The sequence below is a fragment of the Chinchilla lanigera genome, unplaced genomic scaffold (genome assembly GCF_000276665.1).
Source record: "Chinchilla lanigera isolate Chin_1 unplaced genomic scaffold, ChiLan1.0 scaffold00008, whole genome shotgun sequence".
Lineage (NCBI taxonomy): Eukaryota > Metazoa > Chordata > Mammalia > Rodentia > Chinchillidae > Chinchilla > Chinchilla lanigera.
The window spans coordinates 3,691,557-3,714,701 of NW_004955409.1; the positions used below are offsets into that span (position 1 = coordinate 3,691,557).

Below are 23,145 nucleotides of genomic sequence, written 5' to 3' on the forward strand. Positions count from 1 at the left end.
GGCTGGGGTGCAGGCGGACCTTCGCCGGGCCGGTTGCCCCCGCGCAGGGTTCGGCCGAGGGCGCAGAGCGCGAGGGGGTGCACAGGCGGCTGCCGGCCGAGCCGTTTGCTGAGGCCGGCATCAAACGGGGAGACTCGCGGCGCCGGGACTTCAGACCCGGGACTTGAAGAGCGGCGAGGGTGGCTCTCGTTAGCGTTGTAACGCGGCGGGCTTTGCGCAGACAGCTCTCTGCTGGAGTCCGGCGCGTTTACTCTCTCCAGCATCCGGCAGCGGGCGTCAGGCGCCTTCCCAGACTGAAACTAGGGATTTTTTACTTACAGCATGAACGTAGTTGTACTTTGAAAAAATCGTGCAGTTTTCCACCCTTTTTTGGTAAAGTCAATAAAAACTAAAGTTTAAAGTCACTTAAATGGATTTAAGGGAGCCGGGCATTGAGGTGCACGGCTGTGATCTTAGCACGTGCCCGAAATCCCATCCCTCCCGGAGTCTCGAGGCCGGAGGATCATGAGTTCAAGGCCAGCCTGGGCTGTAAAGCAGGCTCCTGTTACCCGCTCAGCTCCAGCCCCAGGGATTTAAGGGAATCTATTAAAGGGGGAGTTTAAGTGCCTTGTAAAAAAAAGCTGTTAATACTTACCAGTGATAGTTTTTCTTTTTAGATGATAAAGAGTATAAACTTGAGTATATCTCGGTATTTTTAAAAACACTCTGTGGTTTCTTTTTCTTTCTTTCCTTTTTTTTTTTTCCCCCTGGGCCTTTTTTTTTTTTTTTTTTTTTTTGTACCGGGAACTGAACTCCTGAACTTGCGCTTACCAGGCAGGCGCTTATGCCCCTGAGCTATGTCCCCGGCCCTTTTCTGGTCTTTTTGATTTTGGTTTTTTCCGGTACCGAGAATCAAACTCACGACCTTGCGCTTGCCAGGCAGGCGCTGTGCTAAATCCCTGGCCCTTTTCCGGTCTTTTTGAGACAAGGTCTCGCTATGCAGTTCAGGCTGGCCTTGAGCTCACTGTACCCCAGGCTGGTCTGGAGCTTGCAATGACCCTCCTGCCTCAACCTCCCGAGTGCTGGGTTTACAGGAGTGAGCCACCACGCCCGGCGGCTTGTTTATTTCAAATATGTTCATAAAAAGAGGTGAAGATGCTTCAGCATCTTCGAAGCGATTCGTTGCTTCTAATGTTCTGTTAGAGTGACAGACTTCTTTGTTACTATTGAAAGTCTTAGTTTTATCTCAGGTGTTCTGAAATTTAACCTTTGAGTATCTTGTTATCTGTATACTTTGAAATCTAGCCTTCAAAAATTACGGTATGGTTTAAGTTTCTCTTGCTTCTGTTGCCTGTGTCCATTTCTTTAGCAGATAAACTGCCTCAAGCGTTGCATTTGTTTACGTAAATAGTTCACTGTGTGTGGCACGTAGTAAGAATTTAGTATTGATTGGATATGCCGTTGACCTGTTGATTCTACAAGAACATCTCCCGTTTGTTTATATGGTGCTGGAGATTGAACATGCCCTTCACACTGTGCTACATCTTTAATCCTTGTTTTATTTTACTTCATTTTTATTTGGAGACAGGTCTCACCGAGTTGCCTAGTCTGGGCTTGAACTTGTGATCCTCCTGCCTCAGCGTCCCAGAATGCTGGGATTACAGGCATGCACCACTGTGCCTATTTCATTCTCACCTTAAATTTGAAATTATAAGTCAGGTTTTATTTTTTACATACTTAAATTCTGACTGCTATTGAGTTACGTGATTTTCATAATTTTCAATTAAGTTACAGCGAAAGCCTAGTATAACTTAATACCGAGGTTCTTCATTCTATAATCGTTCAGCTTCCTCAGCTTTTAGATCAATACTTCAACCTAAAAGTTCTCCTAAGTATACTGTATCTGTACACATAATTCATAGTGTAAACTGATACTGAAAGCATTTCTGGTACTGTTTCTACTTCAGTACAAAAGAAACCATACACAATTTTTCTGTGTTTTAAAAAGCTTTAATTAGTGAGCTGATTAAATAAGAATATAAAACAAAATACCAAAACACAAGTTTAAAAACTGGGGTGGAATCAGATTTTGTGATAATTAATCTAGATGACTACTAGAAATGTTTGCTTGATTCACTTGGCACCTAGCCACTTTTTTAGTGATATATTCCAAGCTCTGTGATAGGCTGTGGAGTGGCAAAGATATGTTAGACAAGTGGACTTTTTTTTTTTTGCAGTGTGGCAGATGGAACCCAGTGCCTTGTACTTGTAGGCAGGCACTCTGCCTACATCCCCAACCCCATAGACCATTTTAAACAGCTCACATTCTTGTAATTTGTAAAAGATCTACCTGTCATTGCAAGCATCATAAACCCGACATTTAGTAACTATGTTTCTGGTGGTGGTACTCTAAAATCGTCTGGAAGGGCAATACAAGAAAACAAAAGGAGAGTATACTACTGCATGGATTACTGTGACATGTATAGGGTGATCAACCAGGGGAAATCTGAGTAGGCATGGAGAACACTAAAGGTACAGATGAGTCTTACAGAGCTAATAAAGAATAGGAATTAACCTAGAAATAGACAAAATATTGACTTGGTTTTCGTTAAGGGAACTGACCTTCAGAAGGAAAGAGCATCCTTAATATTTTTGAGGAACTATGTACAGAACTGTACATAGTTTGGAATGAGTGGGGTATGGGATTATTATGTAGGGTACTGGTGGCATTATTATCAAGATAGGCAAAACCAGATTTCTGATGCTAATTAATATATGTCATGCAGAGGAGTTTGGATATTATTCTGGGGGTGCTGGAGATCTACTTACGGTAACCCTGTGGAGGGTGAGTTGATGTGGAGTAAGGCTAAAAAGAGCGAGGCTCATAAGGAGAAGGCTAGTGCCAGGCTGACAAACACTGGGGGTCTGAGGTAATTACAAGAGCACAGGAATAGATTTAGATGTTTACAAGTTAAAGAGAGCTTGGTCACTTTTATGTGTAAAATGAAAACACATAATAATTGAAACCATTACCTAAAATGGCATATGCAGTTGTTGAAAGCAGTACTTTAAACATCTACAAATTTTGATGGCCTGTTGAAGTTAGGACTTGTAAAATCTAAGTTCTGCCAATCAAACATTTTGGTCTGATGCTGTGATATCCTAGTGTAGGAGACTTCCACCGTATAGAGGCACTGCATATACTGAAGTGAACCACCATATACCCGTTGATAAGTTGCAAGTTTCAGATGTGGAATTTTGTTTTTTCTATTTCCCTCTTTTCCCCTGAAGTGGATAATTTTCAAGCAAAGCACAGACTTACATTATTATAGGTCTTTATTGTGTGTATGTCTAAAAGATAAGGACTCAACTATGGTACCATTAGTATATCTAAAATTAGTAATTCCTTTATAATCCTCAGTATCCCTGATAGTCTTGTTTTATTCATTTGATCTGTTTAAATTAGGGTCCATAGAATTTTGCACATGGCCTTTGGTTGATAACTCAGTTGCTAGTATCCTTTCTTTTTTGTGTCGACTCATTTGCTATTTATGTTGTGGGGAAAATAATAAAAATTATTTGCTTTGCATTATATCTCAGGATTTTGTTGAATGCATGCCTGTAGTGTCGTGTGACATGTTTTCTTTATATTTCCCATGAACTATTAATAAATTTAAAAGTTTAATCAGATTCTAGTTTTTTCCTTTTTTTTTTTTTTTTTTTTTTGTTTTTTTTGAGACAGGGTCTTACTGTGTAGTTCAGGCTGGCCTCGAACTCATGGTGATCCTCCTGCCTCAGCCACCCAAGTCCTGGATTATAGGCATGCGCCACCACGCCTGGCAGATTCTAGTTTCATATTTAGGCAAACACTGCAAGTACTGCTTTCTCTTGCTAGATGTGTTGGTACATGCCTATCATTCCAGGACTCTGGGAAGCTGAAACAAGATGATCCAGCCACCCTGGGCTGCATGGTGAGACCTTATCTCCAAAAAAAGGGCTGGGGTTTTAGCTCAGTGCAGAGGCTCTGGGTTTAATCCCTGGTACCATGCAGAACAACCTAAACTTTGTATTGCATCAGTTTGCATCAGTCTATGTGTTGTTGTTGTTTTGCAGTGCTGAGGATAGAACCCAGTGCTTCATGCATGTTTTCTACTCCGAGCTGTCCACCAGTTTTTTTCTTTTTAAAGAATGACTATGGATTGCTGTTGTCAGCTGCCTGATCTCTCATTTGTGAAGTTCTCCTTGAGTCATTCATGTAATACTGTCGATACTGTCTATTAATGAATAATTTTAGCCATTGATTCATTATTTTGATCTGGTTCCTCTTTTCCTTTTTGGGGAACTTTTCAGCATGGGAGGAAGATGTACAATCTTATTTTAATGACTGCCCATTAAGTGTCTGTTTTCAGTTTGGTACCTGGGAACAACATTCAGAGTAATTGGGATAGTTTAGAATATAAGCATCATTTGACTACTTATGGGGATTCGAACTTGTCATTTATGTGAAATAAAAAGATAGGCCTGGCTGTATTGCCTAGGAATGCATAAAACTCTTGTGCTTCAAGTGATCTTCCTTCAGCCTCCCAAGTGGCTGGGATTACAAATGTGGATTGCCTGCCACACCTGGCTTAAAGTCATAATCTTTTATGAGCATGCCTGCTAATCTCTGTCTGTAAAAGGCAGATGAAATTTTTTTCCCTCTGCTTGACCTCAGGAGCAATGCTGGGTTTAAAGATGTGTTTACTTTTTAAAATTTTTTTATTCTAATGTATTTTACTCTAGTGAGATGAAACCTTATTACCCTTAGTACAAGTTATTTGTAACTCAGTGTTAGACGTTTTGTTTGGAATTTTTTGTGTCTTTTTTTGAACTTTGCTATGTATTGCCTGTTTTGCTAGTACTAGGCATTTAGGTGGTTTCTAGTTTTTTCTTCCTTTTACCTAACGATGCCACATTTTGTATGCATAACCTGATGCAAGTGTGACTTTTTTTTAGGATGATAGGGCATAAGGTACATAATCAGCTTTATAGATAATGCCAAAGTGTTGACTAAAATAGTTGTGCACTTTACACTTTTGATTAGAGTATATGAGTTACTATTTTTACTACACTTTTGCTTGCATTTTGTTGGTTAGATTATTTTTTTCTTTTTTTGAGACAGTCTCACTATTGCGTTCAGGCTGGCCTTGAGCTCACTTTGTAGCCCAGGCTGTCCTCGAACTTGCAACAGTCCTCCTGCCTCAGCCTCCCAAGTGCTGGGATTACAGGCGTGTGCCACCACGTCTGGTCATAGGTTATTTTATTTTCCTAGAGTCATGAATGTGAAGTAATTTCTCATCCTTTTGATGCACATATCCCTGATCCCTAATAATATTGAGTATCATTTCGGGTTAGAGGTTTTCTGACTTTCCTTTTCCTAATCTTTCCTCAGTTTTCTATTTTAAATCCTGTATACTAGTTTTTGTTTTCTTTTTACTAAATAAGCAACAAATGTCTCTCTAGCTTGTACTTTTTCGATTTTTTTTTTTTTATTTTGTTGGTGGTAAATTATTTATTAACTTGTTTTTCAGTTGTTGATGTATACTGTAGTGTATTGAGTTTTCAAGTTTTTTTTTTTGATGTATACTGGCTTTTACTTTTAGTGTGGTAGTTTGTCAGTACCTTCTCTATGTTCTTTTTCTTATCCTAAGGTCATAAAGTTATACTTTATGACTTTTTAAAGTGGTGTGTGTCCCCTTCCCCGCAGCTGGGATCTAGGGTTACTCTACCCTGAGTTACATCCTCACCCCTTTCAGGATCTTGCTGTGCTGTCTGAGCCAACCTCAAACTTGTATCCTCCTGCCTCAGCCTCCCAAACAGCAAGGATTGCAGGTGTGCGCCACCATGGATAGCTGGCTTTTCGTATTTTAACTTCAATCCAACCCATATTCAGTTTTGGATTTGGTGTTATGTTTCAGATAGTAGAGTGTGGTAGTTCCCACTTTCTCCTGATTCTATTGCTGTCTGTCACATGCCAGTTTTCTTAAATGTAAGTTTCTAAGTAATTTATTTCATTGTTCTGTTTTCCTCTAACTATATATTTACTTTGATTTCTTTAGCAGTCTTAGGCGCCCACTAAATTTATTGACTTAGCATAAGAAATTCAAAATGTTTGATTTTTTTTCATATATGTATGGAATCTTTTTATATCCTAAAATGATGAATCTTCAGTTCTTTTTCATTTTCCTAATAACTTTTTATGTTAAAATGAATTGTTTTAGGAAAGACTTTACTGTAGACAGCTGAGGAGAAAAATTACTATTTGGGCTAACTTGAGGTTTACTGTGTTTTAAATGTAGTGTGCTCCCTTAATATTTATTGCATATTATGGAACCCACTGAAGACATGATGGCAGCTGGTCACAGTTCTCTTTATTAAACAATTTTTACCACAAATTTGGGGCTTTAAGCAATTTTAGTCTCTAAGAACTCAGTAGTAAAAGAAAGGGGATAGAGAGTAGGTTTGGATGTGGTAGGTTTCTCTTTGCAAATATAGTCATGGTCTGCGTTTCATTCAGTTTAATATGTCTATGTTAAACTTTTTTTTTTTTTTTTAGTTTTTTTTTCTCCGGTACCGGGAACCGAACTCACGACCTTGCGCTTGCCAGGCAGGCGCTTTTGCCACTGAGCTAAATCCCCAGCCCCAAACTTTTTTTTTTTGAGATAGGGTTTCTCTGTGCAGTTCAGGCTGAACTCACAGTGATCCTCCTGCCTCAGCCTCCCTAGTGCTGGGATTACAGGTGTGCATCACCACGCTTGGTTTATGTTAAATTTTTCTGCTAACAATCATTCAACAGATTTCTTTTGATAATATCTTAAGGGGCTGGGGATTTAGTTCAGTGACACAATGCCTGCCTGGCAAGCGTTAAGGTCTTGAGTTCGAGTTTCATTCCCGGTACCAAGGGAAAAAAAAAAAAGATAATATCTTAAAATCTTCTCGTAGAATTCACATCTGAATTGTCAACACTAATTATTAATTAAGTAGCTGACAGCCATAAGAATAAGTGTGTAGATTAGTAATGGAGTAAGGCCAGTAAATGAAAAAGTCAAATGAATATGACTCTGAAGGGGATGTTAGAGCATGCCAAACTATTTCAACATTTGCTTTAGGCGAGGCTTTTTTTGGCAAGTAGGTCACTCTTTGTGCCATCCTTCTGGGCATGTTGACCCATGTACAGATTTATCACTTAACTCTAATTTCTAATTCTTCAGTATTGCATTTTTAAAGACATGCATTTTATTAGTAGGCAACCCCCTTTTAAATTTGATGCCTCCTTTTGAGTGTGGGTCACATTTTTCTGTTTCGCCATATGTTTAATAATTTGAGATTATGTATGTTCTTGGGTTTAGTTATAGTCTCCTGAAGGATATTGCTTTTTAAAATTTAGTTATTATAAGCTGAATATTTATGGCTGTTGTAATTTATATTGAATTCATTCACATTAATTGAAGCTATGGCCTCCAGTGTGATGGTATTTGGAGGAACCTTGGGAAGTAATTAGGGATAGGTGAGTTGTGAGGATGAGCCCTGTTCCCATAGCCTCAGCCCTTGGAAGAGCAGATGCTGGAGAGGGCTTGAACACATGCACATGCCTTCCCACTGTTCCCCAACCCCTTTCTCTCTCCCTTACACCCTCTCTTGTCTCCTTCCCACTGTTTGAGGGTACGGTGAAGACATGGTCTCCTCTACAACTCAGAGAAAGCTCTTAACAGACACTGACCCTGCTGGAACCTTGAATTTGAACTTGTGGTCTTTACAACTGTAAGAAAATTTATTTCATTTGTTTGAGCCATCCTGTCTGTAGTGTTTTGTTGTGGCAGCCTAAGAAGACTAAGATTAAGATAGTCATTAATCACCTTGACTGTACTGGAGCACCAGACTTTTTCTTTTGTATGGTAGACAGTAGCTAGACTGGGATTGAACTCAGAATACTCCTGTTTCAGCCTCCCAGAGTGTCGTGATTATAGGCATGCACCACTATGCCTGGCTCTAATTTTAATATGTTTAATATGTGGTATCACAGAATGTATTTAGGTGTTAAAAAATGAACTCACTTGTAAAAAAGTTCTACTCTTTACCTTTAAGTAGAATTTTAAGAGACTTCTAATATTTTCCCCCATTTTTTGCCAGCAGTTTGTAGGCAAGCAGGATATGCAGGTACTGATTTGGAATGTGAGATATAACTAGGCAGTTTGTACGTATGTGTGTTGAACCTAGTGAGTGCTGAGTTACATCCCCAGCTCTTTTGAATGCATTTTGAGACAAGAATCTTGCTAAGTTGCCGGGCTGGCTTGAAATTTAGAATCTTGCCTCAGCCTCTGAAGCAGCTGAGTAGAATACATTTATGTATAATGTGTGTATAAAAGTGACTCTAGCTCCTTTCAGTGCAGAGAAATAAAATGCATGAAAGTGCCAGTCCTTCTCCATTCTCTCCCTTTTTTTTTTTTGGTCTTTTTGAGACAGGGTCTGGCCATGCAGTACAGGGTGGCCTCAAACTTGCAACAATCCTCCTGCCTCAGCCTCCCATGAGTGCTGGGACTGCAGGTGTGCACCACCACGCCTGGCTCAGTCCTGAATTCAGATAACATGCTATTTTAAGTAGGTTTATGTGTTATTATGTAATATTCACCAGGTGAGCACTAAAAGTGATTAAGTGTGTGAAGCAGGAGGATCACCAGTTCAAGTCTCTCCTGGGAAAACTTAGGGAAGACACTGTTTCAAAATAAGTAGAAAGGTCAGTGGTGGAGCACCCCTGGGATCCTTCCTCAGTACCCCTCCCCAAGTCCCTGAAATGTTAAGAAGAGCTGCTTTGGCTGGAGGTGATTGTGTCCGCGAACGGGAAGGATCTGAAGGACCTTGGGACGAATTTAGGGGATTTTGTTGGCTCTGTGGAAATGTGAGACCCACACATTCATGGGATTTAGGGTATAGGTTGGCATATTGTGATGCATTTTCTTCCCCTAAGGGCCTGTTTTGTGTGCCTGGAGCCAAGAATGGTTTGTAACAGTCCCCTGCCCCTAGTGCTGGGGATTGAACCCAGGGCCTTGCATGTGTATGCTCGAAAGGGCTCTGTCACTGAGTTCCACCCCCAGCCCTGATTCTTAAAAATTTTAAGGGTTTAAAAAGAAAAGAAGTTGTGACAGAGGCAGTGTATAATCCAAGTGCCTTAACATATTTATTATACTTATAAAAAAGTTTATAGAAAAAATTGACTGATTGCCCATGCTTGTAGAAAAGCCTTCACTTTTTCCCTTTTAAGTTACATGTGTGTTTGGAAAATAATTGTAGAGGAATAGTGCGGGGAGAATGAGAAGCCAGGACTGTATTAATAATCAGTCTGTAGTAATTTGTTTTATTTTTATCAGCTTATTTTTGAGATGGGGTTTCAGTTTGTTGTCTAGGGTACCTTGAACTCTTGAGTTCAAATGCACTTCCTGCCTAACTGTCCCAGGTAGCTAGTACTACAGACGTACACCATTGTGATGGGCTTCTGTAGTGGCTTTTTGTTTTTGTTTTCTTAAATAAAGCGTCATACTAAGTTAAAGGTTTTGAAATCATCTGTTGTATTTTAGCCATTTCTTTCCTAGCCCAGACCCTATCCCTAGAAAATCCCTGTGGTGATATAGTACTAGTTTATGTTTAGTTGTCTCCTTATTAATCTTTGTAAAGAGAACTCTAATTTTTTTTTTTTTTTAAAGATGATCTAGCTATGTAGTACAGGCTGGACTTGAACTCACTCTTGTAGCCCAGGCTAGCCTGGAACTCTCAGTGCTCCTCCTACCTCAATCTCTGAGTGCTGGGATTATAGGCATGCATCATCATGTCTGGCTCTTTTTATATACAGAGCAATCACATTGGAGTTTCTATTTTGAATGTTACTACTTTATTTCTGCTCATCAGTTTTAAAAAGATGGGAGAAAGGCTTATAACATCAAATGATTTTTTGGATGCTTATTTTAACTAGCCCTTAAAAAGTCAGTTGAGGGTTTGGAGTCAGGACAGACTTATTAGCTGAGTGACTTTGGACAATTCCTAAATTTTGTCAAAGTCCTGCATTTGTAATACGGGAGTACTAAGAGTACCCACTTTGTAGGATTGTGGCGTAGAATAAATTGAGCTCTTGTTTTTGGTACTTAGCGTGCCTCCCAGAACCAATTAAGGATGAGCACCAAGGCACCACTGTAATAAAAACACAATGAAAACTTCATGAGTTTGAAGCACTAGGTTAGGAGGATGTGGTAGTACATTCCTGTAATCTGAGGACTTCGGGAGGTTGAGACAGGAGGGTCAAAATTGAAGCCCTGCCAGGCAATTTAGTGATGTAGAGAAACCTTGTCTCAGAATAAAAAAGGGCTGAAGGCCCTGGGTTGGAGCCCCAGTTGGGGTAGGGAGGGGAGAGGATTGAATTCATTTTGATAGAAACTCTACCTCCTTTGTAGAGTAACACTACCAAATGATTTGTTTTCAAGTTCAGGCATAATTGACATGAATAAATATGTGTTTTTAAAGTTACAGATGGGCTCTTTAACTTCAGTTTGTAGGTGTGGAATGTGAGAAAGAGCCAGGATAGAAATAGTATATCAGCACTTAGACTGAAGCGACCAGATCTGTTCCTTGACATTGTTCAAAGTGTGCTCCTGGAGAGGCTCTACTCTGTGCCTCAGAGCTTAATCAGAGAGCCAAAGGAGTAAGTCCTTGGTTTTTAGGTCTCTGCTTTTCGGAATGGAACTGGAAGGATGGAGTTCCATGTATTTAGGGAGATGAGCGGGGCTGCGTGAAGAGTGAGTTGAGTGAGTGAAAGTTCAGTTGTGGATGTAGTAAGCTTGAGATGCTTTTTACATGTGAAAATGGTGCTGAATAAGCACATCCATGAGCATGGAGCTCCATCTGCTATGGAAATAGAAATTCGTGAGTCGTTGATGTATCAGTGATGAACTGGCCATAGTTGTGGAAAACAAAAAGCAGTCTGAGGTCAGCTCTTGAAGACCTTGTGGAAGGTTTGCAGCGCCATGGTAGAACACATGCTTAGTGTGAGCAGGGCTGTGGGTTCATTGCCCAGCGCTGCAAAAGCAGCAGGAGAAAAGGCTGGGAGAAGGAGCCAGCAAGGAAATAAGGAGTGTGGACTGTGAGAGAGGGATGGTAGTGCTCAGCTTTGTGCAGTGCTGCTGATACATCAGTAGGGATGAGGCCTGAAATTTGACCTTTGGATTGGTAGAGTGTCATTGGTAATCTTGTCAAAACTTACTTCAAGAGAGTGATTAGCTTGAAAACTGACTGAAATGCATCCTGAAAGATGGAAGAGGAGCTGGGGAGATAGCTCAGTGGCATAAGCGCCTGCCTGGCAAGCGCAAGGTTGTGAGTTCAATCCCCAGTACCCCCCGCGCAAAAAAAAAGAATGTGTGGAAAGAGGGAAGAAAAGAGAAAAATGATGGCTCATGCCTGTAATCTCCGTACTTGGTATGCTGAGGCAGGAAGATTGCTACAAGTTTGAAGCCAGCCTGGGCTACATAGTGAGTTCAAGGCCAACTACGCAGTGAAATCCTGTCTTTTTTTTTAGAAAAAGAATCTCTTTCCAGTGCTCTTTACTGCAGATGTGGGCACAAACCTAGTATGGGTAACATGAAGGGAAATAGAGTCAAGAAAAGGTTTGTTGTGTTGTGTTTAAAGATTTGGAGAATAATAGCATGTTGCGTGCTGGTGTGGATGAGCCAGTACAGAAGGAGCAGGCAGGAGAGGAAGGTACAGCATATCCTTGGCTTAGAGAGGTAAAGGATCGGGGCTCCTGAGCAGTGCAGCACAGTTACGTGACTTGGAATACGAGAAATACCCATCAGCCTTCTCTGGAGACTCTGGCGGGGATGGGAAGAGGTTGGTAGCAGTTCTCTTTGGGTTGCCTTTGTTTTCCGAGTGAAGTGGAAGTGAGAGTGAAACTGTTAGATGGAGAAGGGTTGGAACTTTACTGGGAGGAGGTACTAAGAAATCCAAGAGAGTGAGAAAATGCAGCAGGGAAACAGAGTGATTTTGCAGCATCATTAAGAAGCATTTAAGGTTCATGATCAGGATTTTAAGGTGAATCCAGAGGGCACTGTTTTGTTTTTGCTCTTGTGTTGACAGTGCATAGGCAGTCATAGAGCACACTGGGAGCAGAACGACTTGTATTACAGTGAAGCTAGAGATTCCTTCCTCTCCTGTCTTCGTCTCCCTCTTCTTTTCAGAGTGATGTAAAAGAAGCAGGTTCTTCAGGAGATAACAAGAGTTTACTTTAAACTAAAAGGTACTGGAGGGAACCTAGAGTATAGGAAATTTTGATGATAAAAGGCTTCAGGTTTGGAAGTGATTTTTAGGGCATATAATTTGCTCCTACTTAGGTGAAGGACACCTTTTTTATCTTAGGAATTGGAAATTTTGAGTAAAGATAGAATTTTGGAAACAGAACTAGAGGTTGGGGATAAATTAAAATTTAGCATTAGAGTTCCTAATGGACTCAAAAAGGATCCTGGAAGATTTCACACATCGTACTTTTGTCCAGAATGCCTTTACCTGTAGGTTTCTGGTGGTGCAAATAAAAAAACTCTTTGTCTTTTGTACTTTCCAGGCATATGTATATATTGGAGAGGAGGGTGGAACCTAAAATCTTTTCTACTCAAGTTTTAGAGACTTTCTTCTAATCTTAGTACACAGGCACCAGCAACAGGACACAGAGTCTAGGGCAGTGATAGTGAGCCTTTTAGAGACCGAGTGCCAGACTGTAGCCTCAAATCCACTTAGGTATCCTAAAGCGCCAACATTGCAATTAAACGTGAATACTGAGTTTTAGTTTAGAAAAAACGGCTCATACTTTAACATCTTTTGTCTTAAAAGAAAAACACAGTAACAAGCATGCCATAAGTTCACCACCAGTGGCCCTAGGGATTCAGGCAGAAGCCTAAATAGGTCTAATTTGAAATAATTTCAGGTTTATTGAAGGGTTGAAAGGATAGTATGAAAAATTCTTGAAAACTCTTTGCCAGTTTTCCCCAATATACCACTTTCTATTTATTCTTTCCTGGGATATATATGCCTATTTCATGTTTTAGAATGTTTTGGAGTTGTTGATAATAGAGTTGTTGGGTTGTTATATTGTATCTTTTCACTCTTCCTATTTATGCTAAGAATCAACATTTTACCTTATCTTGCTTCTTTGGGATTCTTTCTTTCTTTTTTCCTTTGCCTTTATCTCTTTCCTTTCTTTGAGTTTATTCTTTCACTATAAATTTTTTTTTTAAATAAAAGAAGGAAAACATTAACAAACAGACAACCATTTACAAAATAGCAAAAGAACAATATCTTTCAATGCATTTTTAAATTTGGACAACAGCTCATTAATTTTTCACCCTTATTTTCTAATATACCGCTTAAGGCTATACTTTCCTCTTGAACATGGTTTAGACTGCAGTGTACAAGTTTGAATGTAATTTTCATGGTTCATGTCTAAGAATTTATTTTTATTGTATTTTTTATTTTTTTTTGAGACCCTGCCTCACTTTGTAGTACATACAGACTGAGCCTGAGCTCACTTTGTAGCCCAGGCTGGCCTTGAACTCCCAGTGATCTTCCTGCCTTGGCCTGCTGAGTGCTGGGATTACAGGCCTGTGCCACCATGCCTGGCAAGAATTTTAGAATTTTATTTGTTTTTTTTGTTTGTTTGTTTGTTTTTGTTTTTTTTTGTTTTTCTCCTGTACCGGGAACCGAACTCACGACCTTGCGCTTGCCAGGCAGGCGCTTTGCCGCTGAGCTAAATCCCCAGCCCCTAGAATATTAATTATGACTTTTTTTTTGGATTTTCACAGTAGTTTAAAATATTGAAGACTTAATTTTATTTACATTGTGTTACTTGCATTGTGGTTGGTGAATGTGATCTGAAAGTAATTATTGTCTGAAAGTTCATTGAGTCGTGCTTTATGGTCAAGTGCATGGTCAATTTCTGTAAATGCTCCATGTGGGCTTGAGAAGACCTAATGGCTTTTTTGTTTGTTATACATAGAAGTAGCCATATGAAAAAAAAATAGCCATATGTTCATTAAGTTTGGCTCAACTGTGGTATGGCTAAAACCTAAAAACTTTTCCTGATTATTTTTTTAAATTCACTTTTTCAGTAAATTAAGAGAAATGTATTAATTTTGTACTGTGAACCTACCTTTATCTAATACTCCCTGTTAATTTTTCCTTTATGTATTTTGGGCCTGTTTTATTTGGCTAATCTTACTGTTATAGCAGTTGTAGATAAGCTGTAGTTATGTAATAACATGTTCTCTCTTCATTGATGGTTAACATTTTTTTCTGATACTTCTTTTGGTTAGAATTTTCGTGCGATGTCTTTTTTAAATCCCTGTACCATTAACTATTTTTTAGGTATTTATCTTAGAAATCCCTATGTTTTAGGTATTTATCTTAGAAATACCTATTATCTTAGCTGGGTTTTCTTTTTTTTTTTAATTAAATCTGACAGTTATTTTTAATTGTCTTTTAAATGGCCCATACCTCTTAAGGTTTTTGGCTTTTGGTGCAAATTTCATCACACTTGGTTTTTCTCCTCTCCTCTTGGTTTTCTCTCCTCTCATTGTTAAATCACATTGGATTTAAATGGGATTATTTTAATGTTTTACGTGTACTCTCATCAGTAAGAGTATGGTAAGTAGTGGATTAAAACACAATTAAATAATACAGAACTATTTCTTTGCTTTGATTTGTGTAGCTTGGGATTCAATCCCAGGCACCTCTCGTTCGCTACCTTGCAAGCAGCTGTACCCCTGCATTTTCTTGAGACAGAGTCTCTCAAGTCTACCACACTGGCCTCGAACTTGTGACCCTTCTGCCTTCACCTCCCAAGTAGCTGAGATGACGGGTGTGCGCCACCACACCTAGCTGGAACTATTTTTATGTATTTATCATAAAACCATTTCCTCCTTATATTAGTGGGATAACTTACACCGTCCTTAAACCTTTTTGTTTTAGTCCCAGAAATCCTGGATAGAAAGCACTTTGACCAAGAGGGAGTGTGTATATATCATTCCAAGTTCCAAGGACCCTCACAGGTAGGTATGCATTCCTTTGTTTCTTTTAGGGTCTTACAGAACTTTACATGTGAATTATATTGCTATTTATTTATTAAAAACAAAAATGATTAAATTATTTGTAATTATTGTTAATTTTGATAGTTACTGTTAATTGGTATCTTGGGAATGGGAGGAGACAGTATCATAAGATACAGTACAGGATTTTGGCTTTCTCAGTGACATTTACAACATAAAGCTCTTCCTTCAAGTGTTTCCCATCTCTGAACCTCAGTCATGCTCATGTATTAGAGAGATATGGTTGTTAAGGCTCTCTTAATAAAAACATATTCACCAGCCTTGAGAATTTAAAAATATTTGTATACCTTTTTGTTTGGGGGGCATCTATTGAATACACAGCATTGACTCATGTTAAGAAACTAATATGAACCTAATAGTCCTTTTCTTTTTCTCTTTTCTGAGCCAGGCGTCAAACCCAAGGCCTACCTAATGGTAGGCAAGTGCTGCACTGCTGGGTGTCAGCCCCAGCACCCTCATAGTTGTTCTTTTTGTTTGCCACTGTATGATCTCCATTTACTAGAAAACCTGTTATCAGAGACCATGGATATCTGTGATTTTTTTTTTTTTCTTTAAAATGCCTCATATTGGGGAAAAAATTATAATTTCAAAGAAAGTAGACCCTGTGAGATACTTGCTTAAATATTTTAAAAAATAATTTACTGAAAGTTTTTTCTTGAGAACTAAAAATGAGATAAAAGCTTAACACAAATCATCAATACTATATACATTTCGTAGCCATATAATAAAGCACCCACAAGCACGTAAAAACATATTGGCAAAGACATGTACAAGATTTTTGGATCTTGTTATCTTTCCTACTTTCTACCAAGCCTTGTTCCTTGCCTTTTTGCAAGTTCTACTTTTGTTAGGTTCATTACTCTTATAAAAGCTGGCTAAATGACATGATTTTTTTAAAAAGTTGTCTCTTTTAAGTTACAGCGTCTCTCGTTATTCTTATTCATAGGGAGTGCCAGTAAAAGTTTGTTGAAAAGTATTTCCAAAGCACACACAGCCTTTTGCCGCATCAGCCTACCATTTGGATTGAGCATTTCTTTCTATTTTAATTTTCTCTCAGTGCATAGCTTTTGTTTTAAAATATTGCTGCATTCTATGTGTAAAATGCATCTGATTTTAAATAAAATATTACAGTAAAGGTATTTTTTGTATTACAGATACTTTGTAAAAAGATAGTTAATAGTCTGTTAGTGTATATATCCCAATTTGTATATTTGTTCTGTTACTGGACCTTTGAGTTATTTTTAGGTTTAAGCCTATACAAATTAAAATTAGGCCATAATGAATGTTTTTGTGGATAAAATATTTTTAAAAATATAAGCCTCAACCATTTATGTAACGTCAGAGACAGCATATATTATCACTAATAGTGAATGAGAATGCTTGCTTTACTGAATATTGGCTTGAGTACCATGTTGCATCATTTCAAGAAAAAGTGAAGTAGAACACACACACACACACACACACACACTCACGCATGCTTACCCACCATTTTTAGGCCAGGTCTCACTGTGTTGTCCAGGCTAGCCTGGAAGTCTTGAACGCCAGTGATCTTCCTGATTCAGCCTCTCAAGTGCTCGGATCAGGTATAGGCACATGCTATTGTACCAAGATCCTCTCATTATTTTTAATTGACAGTAATTGTCATTTGAGGGTTAGGGCTAGGGTTTTATACATACACACACTTTTTTTTTTTTAAGTTGAGAATTGAGTCCAGAACTGTTCACATTGAGCTACTGCCACAGTCTTTTTTTAATTTTTGAGACAGGGTCTTGGTAAAGTTGCTAAATTGCCCAGGCTGGGCTTGAATATATAATCTTTGTGCTTTAGCCTCCCAGAGTGCTGGGATTACAAGTATGTGCCACTGTTCCCAGCATAGGATATGGTTTTGATTACTAGTGAAAATATTTTGTATTTTAAACATACCAGCATTTTAAAGTAAATTCCGTGAAAATTTTTTTTTTTTTTGGTACCAGGAATCGAACTCAGGACCTTTCACTTGCCAGGCAGGCGCTTGTGCCACTGAGCTGTATCCCCGGCCCTGTGAATTTTTTTAACTCTTCTGAGATCATTAGATAAGTTTAATGTCTTTGCTTAGAATCAGTAAATTCTGTGATGTATGCTTTCTTTTTTTGTACTGGAAATGTATTCTAATTTTTACTACTTAGTGAAGATGTTTGTTATATCATCAGATCACATGGCTGGTTATTTATAAAGGTGATAGTAGAATTTAGATCTTAGTTCAGTGTGTCATTTTTTTTTTTTTCCCCAGTGTGTCATTTCTAAAGTAAAACTCTTTTTTCTTCCAGAGAAAGTTTGGTTTTGCATTACTAAAAATTGATTGTAATATAAGTAAGAAATTTATTTGGTATAATTTTTTTCATTTCACTTTGCAGTAAAAATAATAAAAGTAGTTGTCAGGTGTTAAATCTCAAGATGTTATTAAATATCTTCAGTTGGAATCTTCCATTTGAGGCATAATTTACAAACAAAGTTAGCTGGTCACTTCTTTGTACACTAGTTGGATTTTAAAATTAATTTTATATAAATAATTTGTGTACTTGGTTCAAACTACAGTGTTACAAGTGAAAATCTCCTTTCCATGTCTGTGCTTCAGCTGTAAATTCTTTTTTTTTTTCTGCTTCCCCTTCAGCTGTAAATTTCTTTACCAAAATAATATGGTATTATCCATTCCTTGAGATACCTTCCAGAAATAGATGCAGTCTTAGCATGTCCAAGCAAATGCTTACATGTCCTCCTGTTCTCTTAAAATACATACCGTTTAGCCCATTGTCTGGTGGTTTATGGTGGAGCTTGCTACTTGGTTCTTCATTGGTGCATGTTAGTTACCTATCAGAATGATTTGTGTTAGTAACCTCTTACTAATGAATGTTTTAGTATTTTTAGGTTTTCTCTGTATTAGAAGAGAATGGTGCAGTGTATTATTACCTTATATATATATACTTCAGATATATTTTAGCCCCTGTTTTAGAATTAGAATTAGCATGTGAGGAGTCTGCATTTTATTTTGATGAGTATTATCAAGTTGCTCTCTATAGAGATATTATTACACATTCCTGCCAGCAGATAATGAAACTTCCTCCATATTCTCATGAAGATATTGCCCTATAATATTTTTTAAAAATCTTTGCTACTCAAATCTCTTTTCATATGTTTGTTAATGTGATCTGTCTATTCATGTAATTTTCCTTCTTTATGTTGGATGTTTAAAAATTGGGGAAGCTCTTTATTTGGGGAATTAACCCCTTTGCAAAAATTTCTTTCTCTGTTTTTATATTTACTGCTGAGAGATTTTGCTACATATAAATGTTACGTTTTTAGGTAATTAAAACTGTCAGTCTTTTAACGATTTCTAGATTTTATGTTAAAACTGATTGTATTTAAAATATGGAAACTTGAGTTTTATTTTTTTGGTACTGGGAATCGAACTCAGGACCTTGCACTTGCCAGGCAGGCACTTGTGACACTGAGCTATATCCCCAGTGTGGAAACTTGAGTTTTAAAGTTATTTGAATGTATGAATCTGGGTATACAATGCTCTTTGATACTGACTGAAAAGTTAAGTTAAATATATAATTTTCCTTGGTTTCATATTTTTGTGTTGATTTTATATAGTTTAAAATAGTTTATATAGTTTAACTTTTTTGTGGGGGTGTTACTGGGAATTGAACTCAGGACCTTGCGCTTCGCAGGCAGGCACTATGCCCCTGAGCTATATCCCCAGCCACCATAAAAATTTTTTGATGTAATAATTTATTTGCCTTTTCATATTTTGTAGATGCCTTCCAGGATGTCAGATATGTCAGCAACTTGTCAGGTATGTTTACCATAACTACACTGCACAAAATTTGAAAAATAAACACTAGGTACTATCTTAAAAACACTAGTTAGATACAGTGGGCTAAAACTCACATGCTATTATATATGAAGAATGCTTTACCTGGAGTTGGAAGAGCAGCTATCACTTTTTGAAACTGAAGTGAAGCTTTTGAGTTCTAAAGTTGGGTGTGAGCAAAGGTGGAAGGAATGGGGTTTCTGACTGAGAGTACAGGCTGTGGGGAGCCCTGACTGTTAAAGACATTACAGTTCTATCAACCTAGTGAATAGAAAAGGTAAGATGGAGTTGGAGAGACCTGAACCTGGGAAATAAGTAGAGACTGGGTCATTTCAGTGCTTTGTATGCCATACCACATATTTTTACTTTTTTTTAATTTTTTATTTTAAAGAGAATAATAAAAAAAAGAACAATAGCAAAATACCAACAACATAGACAAAAACAAAACAAAGTAAAAACAATAAAAATGATACAGGATTTCAGAACAAAATGATAGGAATTAACAGTAGTTGTTGTATTACTTATTGTTATCTTCAGTGAAGTTGCTCAGATTACCAAATGTGAGAATGCAAGATTGATCATACCGTTAAAGAGAATTTAAAAAAAAAAAAAAATTAGAAATGATAGAGAGTTTCCCTAGACAAGATGGTAGGAGTTCACCAGTGGTTGTTATATTGCATATTGTTGTCTTCAGATTAGTTGTTCAGATTACCAGATACAAGCATGTAAAATTGGTCAAAAAGAAAACAAATTAGGCATTAACTGTTCTTTCAATAAACCAATGTACACCAGCAGTACAATTATCCCAGCTATCCTCCTCTCCCCCATCTCACTGTATATATTTAATTTCCCTTCTTTCTTCTTCTGCTTTCCCTCATCCCCGTTGTTCCTTCCTTTGAGCAATTTCTTTCCCTTTCATAATACAGTATTTATTGTATGTTTTGGGTTTTATTTACTCTTTCAGGTTCTTACACTAGGGAGACAATACAATGTTTACGCACGTGGGTCTTATTTATTTCACTTATGAGTGTGGTCTGTAGTTGCATCCACTTACCTATAAAAGCCTTGAGTTCATCTTTTTTTTAAGGCTGAGTAATACTCCATTGTCTAAAAAGACCTCATCTTTTTTATGTGTTCCTTGGTTGATGAGCATCTGGGTTGTTTTCAAGATTTAACTGTGACAAATTAGGCTGCTCTAAACATGGGTGCACATACATAGTTGTGGTATGATGTTTTTAATTTTTCTGGGAAAATACCTAGAAGGGGAATAGCTGGATTAAGTGCTACTTCTAATCCTAGTTTTGTGAGGAATCTCCACACTGATTTCCACAGTGGTTGCACCAGTCTGCACTCCCACCAGCAGTGGAGAAGGGTTCCTTTTTCCCCACAGCCCCTCCAGCATTTGTCATTGGTTGATTTCTTAATGATAGCCATTCTTTCTGGGGTGAGATGGAATCTCAGCGTTGTTTTTTTTTTTGTTTTGTTTTTTGTTTTTTGTTTTCCGGTACCGGGAACCGAACTCATGACCTTGCGCTTGCCAGGCAAGCGCTTTGCCGCTGAGCTAAATCCCCAGCCCCCTCAGCGTTGTTTTAATTTGCATTTTTTGAATGACCAAGATGTTCAACATTTTTTCATATATTTATTCGCCATTCATATGTCTTCATCTGAGAAGTGTGTATTCATCTCAGATGCCCATTTTTGGATTGGGTACTTCTTTATTTAAAGAAATTAGATAAGTGATTGATGCTGGATTTTCTTCTCTGTTTAGTTTTGTTTTTTTGTAAGAGCAGTTGGTGTTTTGAGAAGATTCGATTAGGAGGGAAAAAAAAGACCAGTTTTAAAAGTTTTGGAGTAATTGTGGCAAAAACTGAAAATCTGATAGTGGCTGTGATGATGAAGAGAATTAGATATACTTGAAAGGATTAATGGATTAATGAGATAAATACAGTAGGGTATGAGGGAAAGGGAACATTTGAGCATGGAACTCAGATTTCCTTCCTAAGCAACTGAGTGAATGGTAGTAATTAATGTTCATTAAGGTCTGAAACAAAAGAGGAAGAAGAAGTCTGTGGTTAGTAGGCTACAAACAAAAGTGGGTAGAATGATTTTATTTTTAGGTACATTGTTTTTCAAGCAACTGAGGGAAAGTAAAAGAAAGCAAACGTGGCAGTCTGCTATTTGCCCCTGTATTTACTCAGTCTCGTCCCATTCGTTGCTTCCTACAGGTGGGGGCTTCATGTGGTGTCTCTCCGTTAGGTGGGAGAGCTTCCTTTAGCGTCTCATTAAGTGTAGCTCTACTGGAAATGCAGTTTTGCAGTTTGGTTCATCTGAAAATATTTTACTGTCAAATTTAAAGAATACTTTTGCAGAATATAGACTTCTTAGTTGAATTTTTAAAAATTCCAGCATGTAAAGGACATCATCATCTTCTCTTCTGGATTTTGTTTCTACCAAAAGGCAGCTGTCGTAGATGTTCTTTTCCCCCAGTATGAAATGTGGCTATTGGAAAGTTTTTTTCTTTATACTTGTGGTTTTCAGCAGCCTGTCTATAGTGTGGTGAGTGGTTCTCTTTGAACTTACTCTTTTTATATAAATATGTGGTAGTTCAAATTTTTCACCTAGTTGGGAAGATTTCAGCCATTGTTCTTAAAATATTTTACTACCCCATTTCTCTTTCTTCCCTCTGGGACTCCAGTCACACATGTCTTAGAGTATTGTTTTCCATGGTCACTGTGGCCAGCTTGCCTGCCTGCCTGCCTGCTTGCTTTCTGCTGACCTTGTTTATCAGATGGGTTATTTTCTGTTGATGTCTCTTTAGGTTCATTCACTCTTATTTCTCTAATTGCCAATATGTTATTTTGCCATCCAGTGAACTTCTCCCACATTACATTTGCCAGTTTTACAGTTTCTGTTTGATTCTTTGTTCCATTTCACCGCTGAAGTGCCCTGCTTGTGTCCACATTTTGACCATCTGTTCCTCTTAGTCCTTGAACGTAATTTATAATACCTACATTAAAGTCTCTGTTTACTAATTCCAATATCTGCATTATTTAGAATCCATTTCTATTTTTCTCTTGACAGCAGGTCACACTTTTTTGCTTTTTCATATGTCTAGTAATTTTTTAAAATTATAAATGATCTACTGTGGAGGTCTAGATTCTGTTATCTCCCCTAGAGAGTTTTCAGTTTGATCTGACTGATGGTTAAATTATTGACAGAGATTCATTTGTCTTGTGAGGTGTGATTTTCTTTTTTTTGGGGTGATTCGATTTCTGTTATGAACTTTGTCCTAAACTGCAGACCTTATTTTGAGGATGTAGCCTTTTTGGAGGTTTCTGCTGAATAAATGCTCAAAGTACTCAGTGATACCTTTCACTCTAAACAAAATCAGTGAGTCCTAGACTTTATGAGCCAGTGCTGAGACCCACAGTAGGTGATTTCTGCGGGCATCACAAAATCTTGCCTGAACACACATACACCAAAGACGCGTGGAGAACACTTGCGTGAGTTTCTTTGTCTTCTCTCTGGAGTTCCTCTTCTGTGATGCCCTGCTGCACGTTTCAGCATTTCTCTTCTCTTTCCCTGCCATAGCAGTACCCGCACACGGTGGCTGAGGACTTCCCCAGGCTGTGTGGTCCTGGGTTTACATGATGTGTACATAGTATTACCCTCACTTCAAGGGCAGTAGAAGTTTAGATGATGATGTCATCTTACACTAGTGTAGTAATAATGTTTCAGTCCTGCACAGATACTTCGTGGCCTAAAACCACTAAAACTTTTCACTACTCTTCATTAGTTTATTCATTTTAATTCATTTTTTCATTCTGATTTTTTGGAAGAGCTCTTTATAATCTTAACTTTTTCCCATTAGGTGTTTTTGTGGTCGCTTGGTCAAGCAGCATGCTTGTTTTACTGCAAGTCTTGCCATGAAATACTCGGATGTGAAATTGGGTGACCATTTTAATCAGGCAGTAGAAGAATGGTCTGTGGAGAAGCATACAGAACAGAGCCCAACAGATGCTTATGGAGTCATCAATTTTCAAGGAGGTTCTCATTCCTACAGAGCTAAGGTTTGTCACGTACTTGACTTTTCTTGTAACTTCGTTTGTCTTGTTACCTAAACAGTAAACATTTATATATTCA

General features: G+C 38.0%; 1 protein-coding gene across 3 annotated transcripts in view; it reads left to right on the forward strand.

Moving 5' to 3' along the window:
- Positions 1-23,145, forward strand: part of Trpm7 (transient receptor potential cation channel, subfamily M, member 7) — a 96,418-nt gene that overhangs the window by 835 nt on the left and 72,438 nt on the right. For all 3 annotated transcript variants that reach the window (XM_005376665.2, XM_005376661.2, XM_005376664.2), the window contains exons 2-4: positions 15,013-15,092; positions 18,946-18,984; positions 22,874-23,072. In XM_005376665.2, coding sequence (XP_005376722.1) covers positions 15,013-15,092; positions 18,946-18,984; positions 22,874-23,072 — 318 coding nt within the window. The remainder of the gene's footprint in view (positions 1-15,012; positions 15,093-18,945; positions 18,985-22,873; positions 23,073-23,145) is intronic.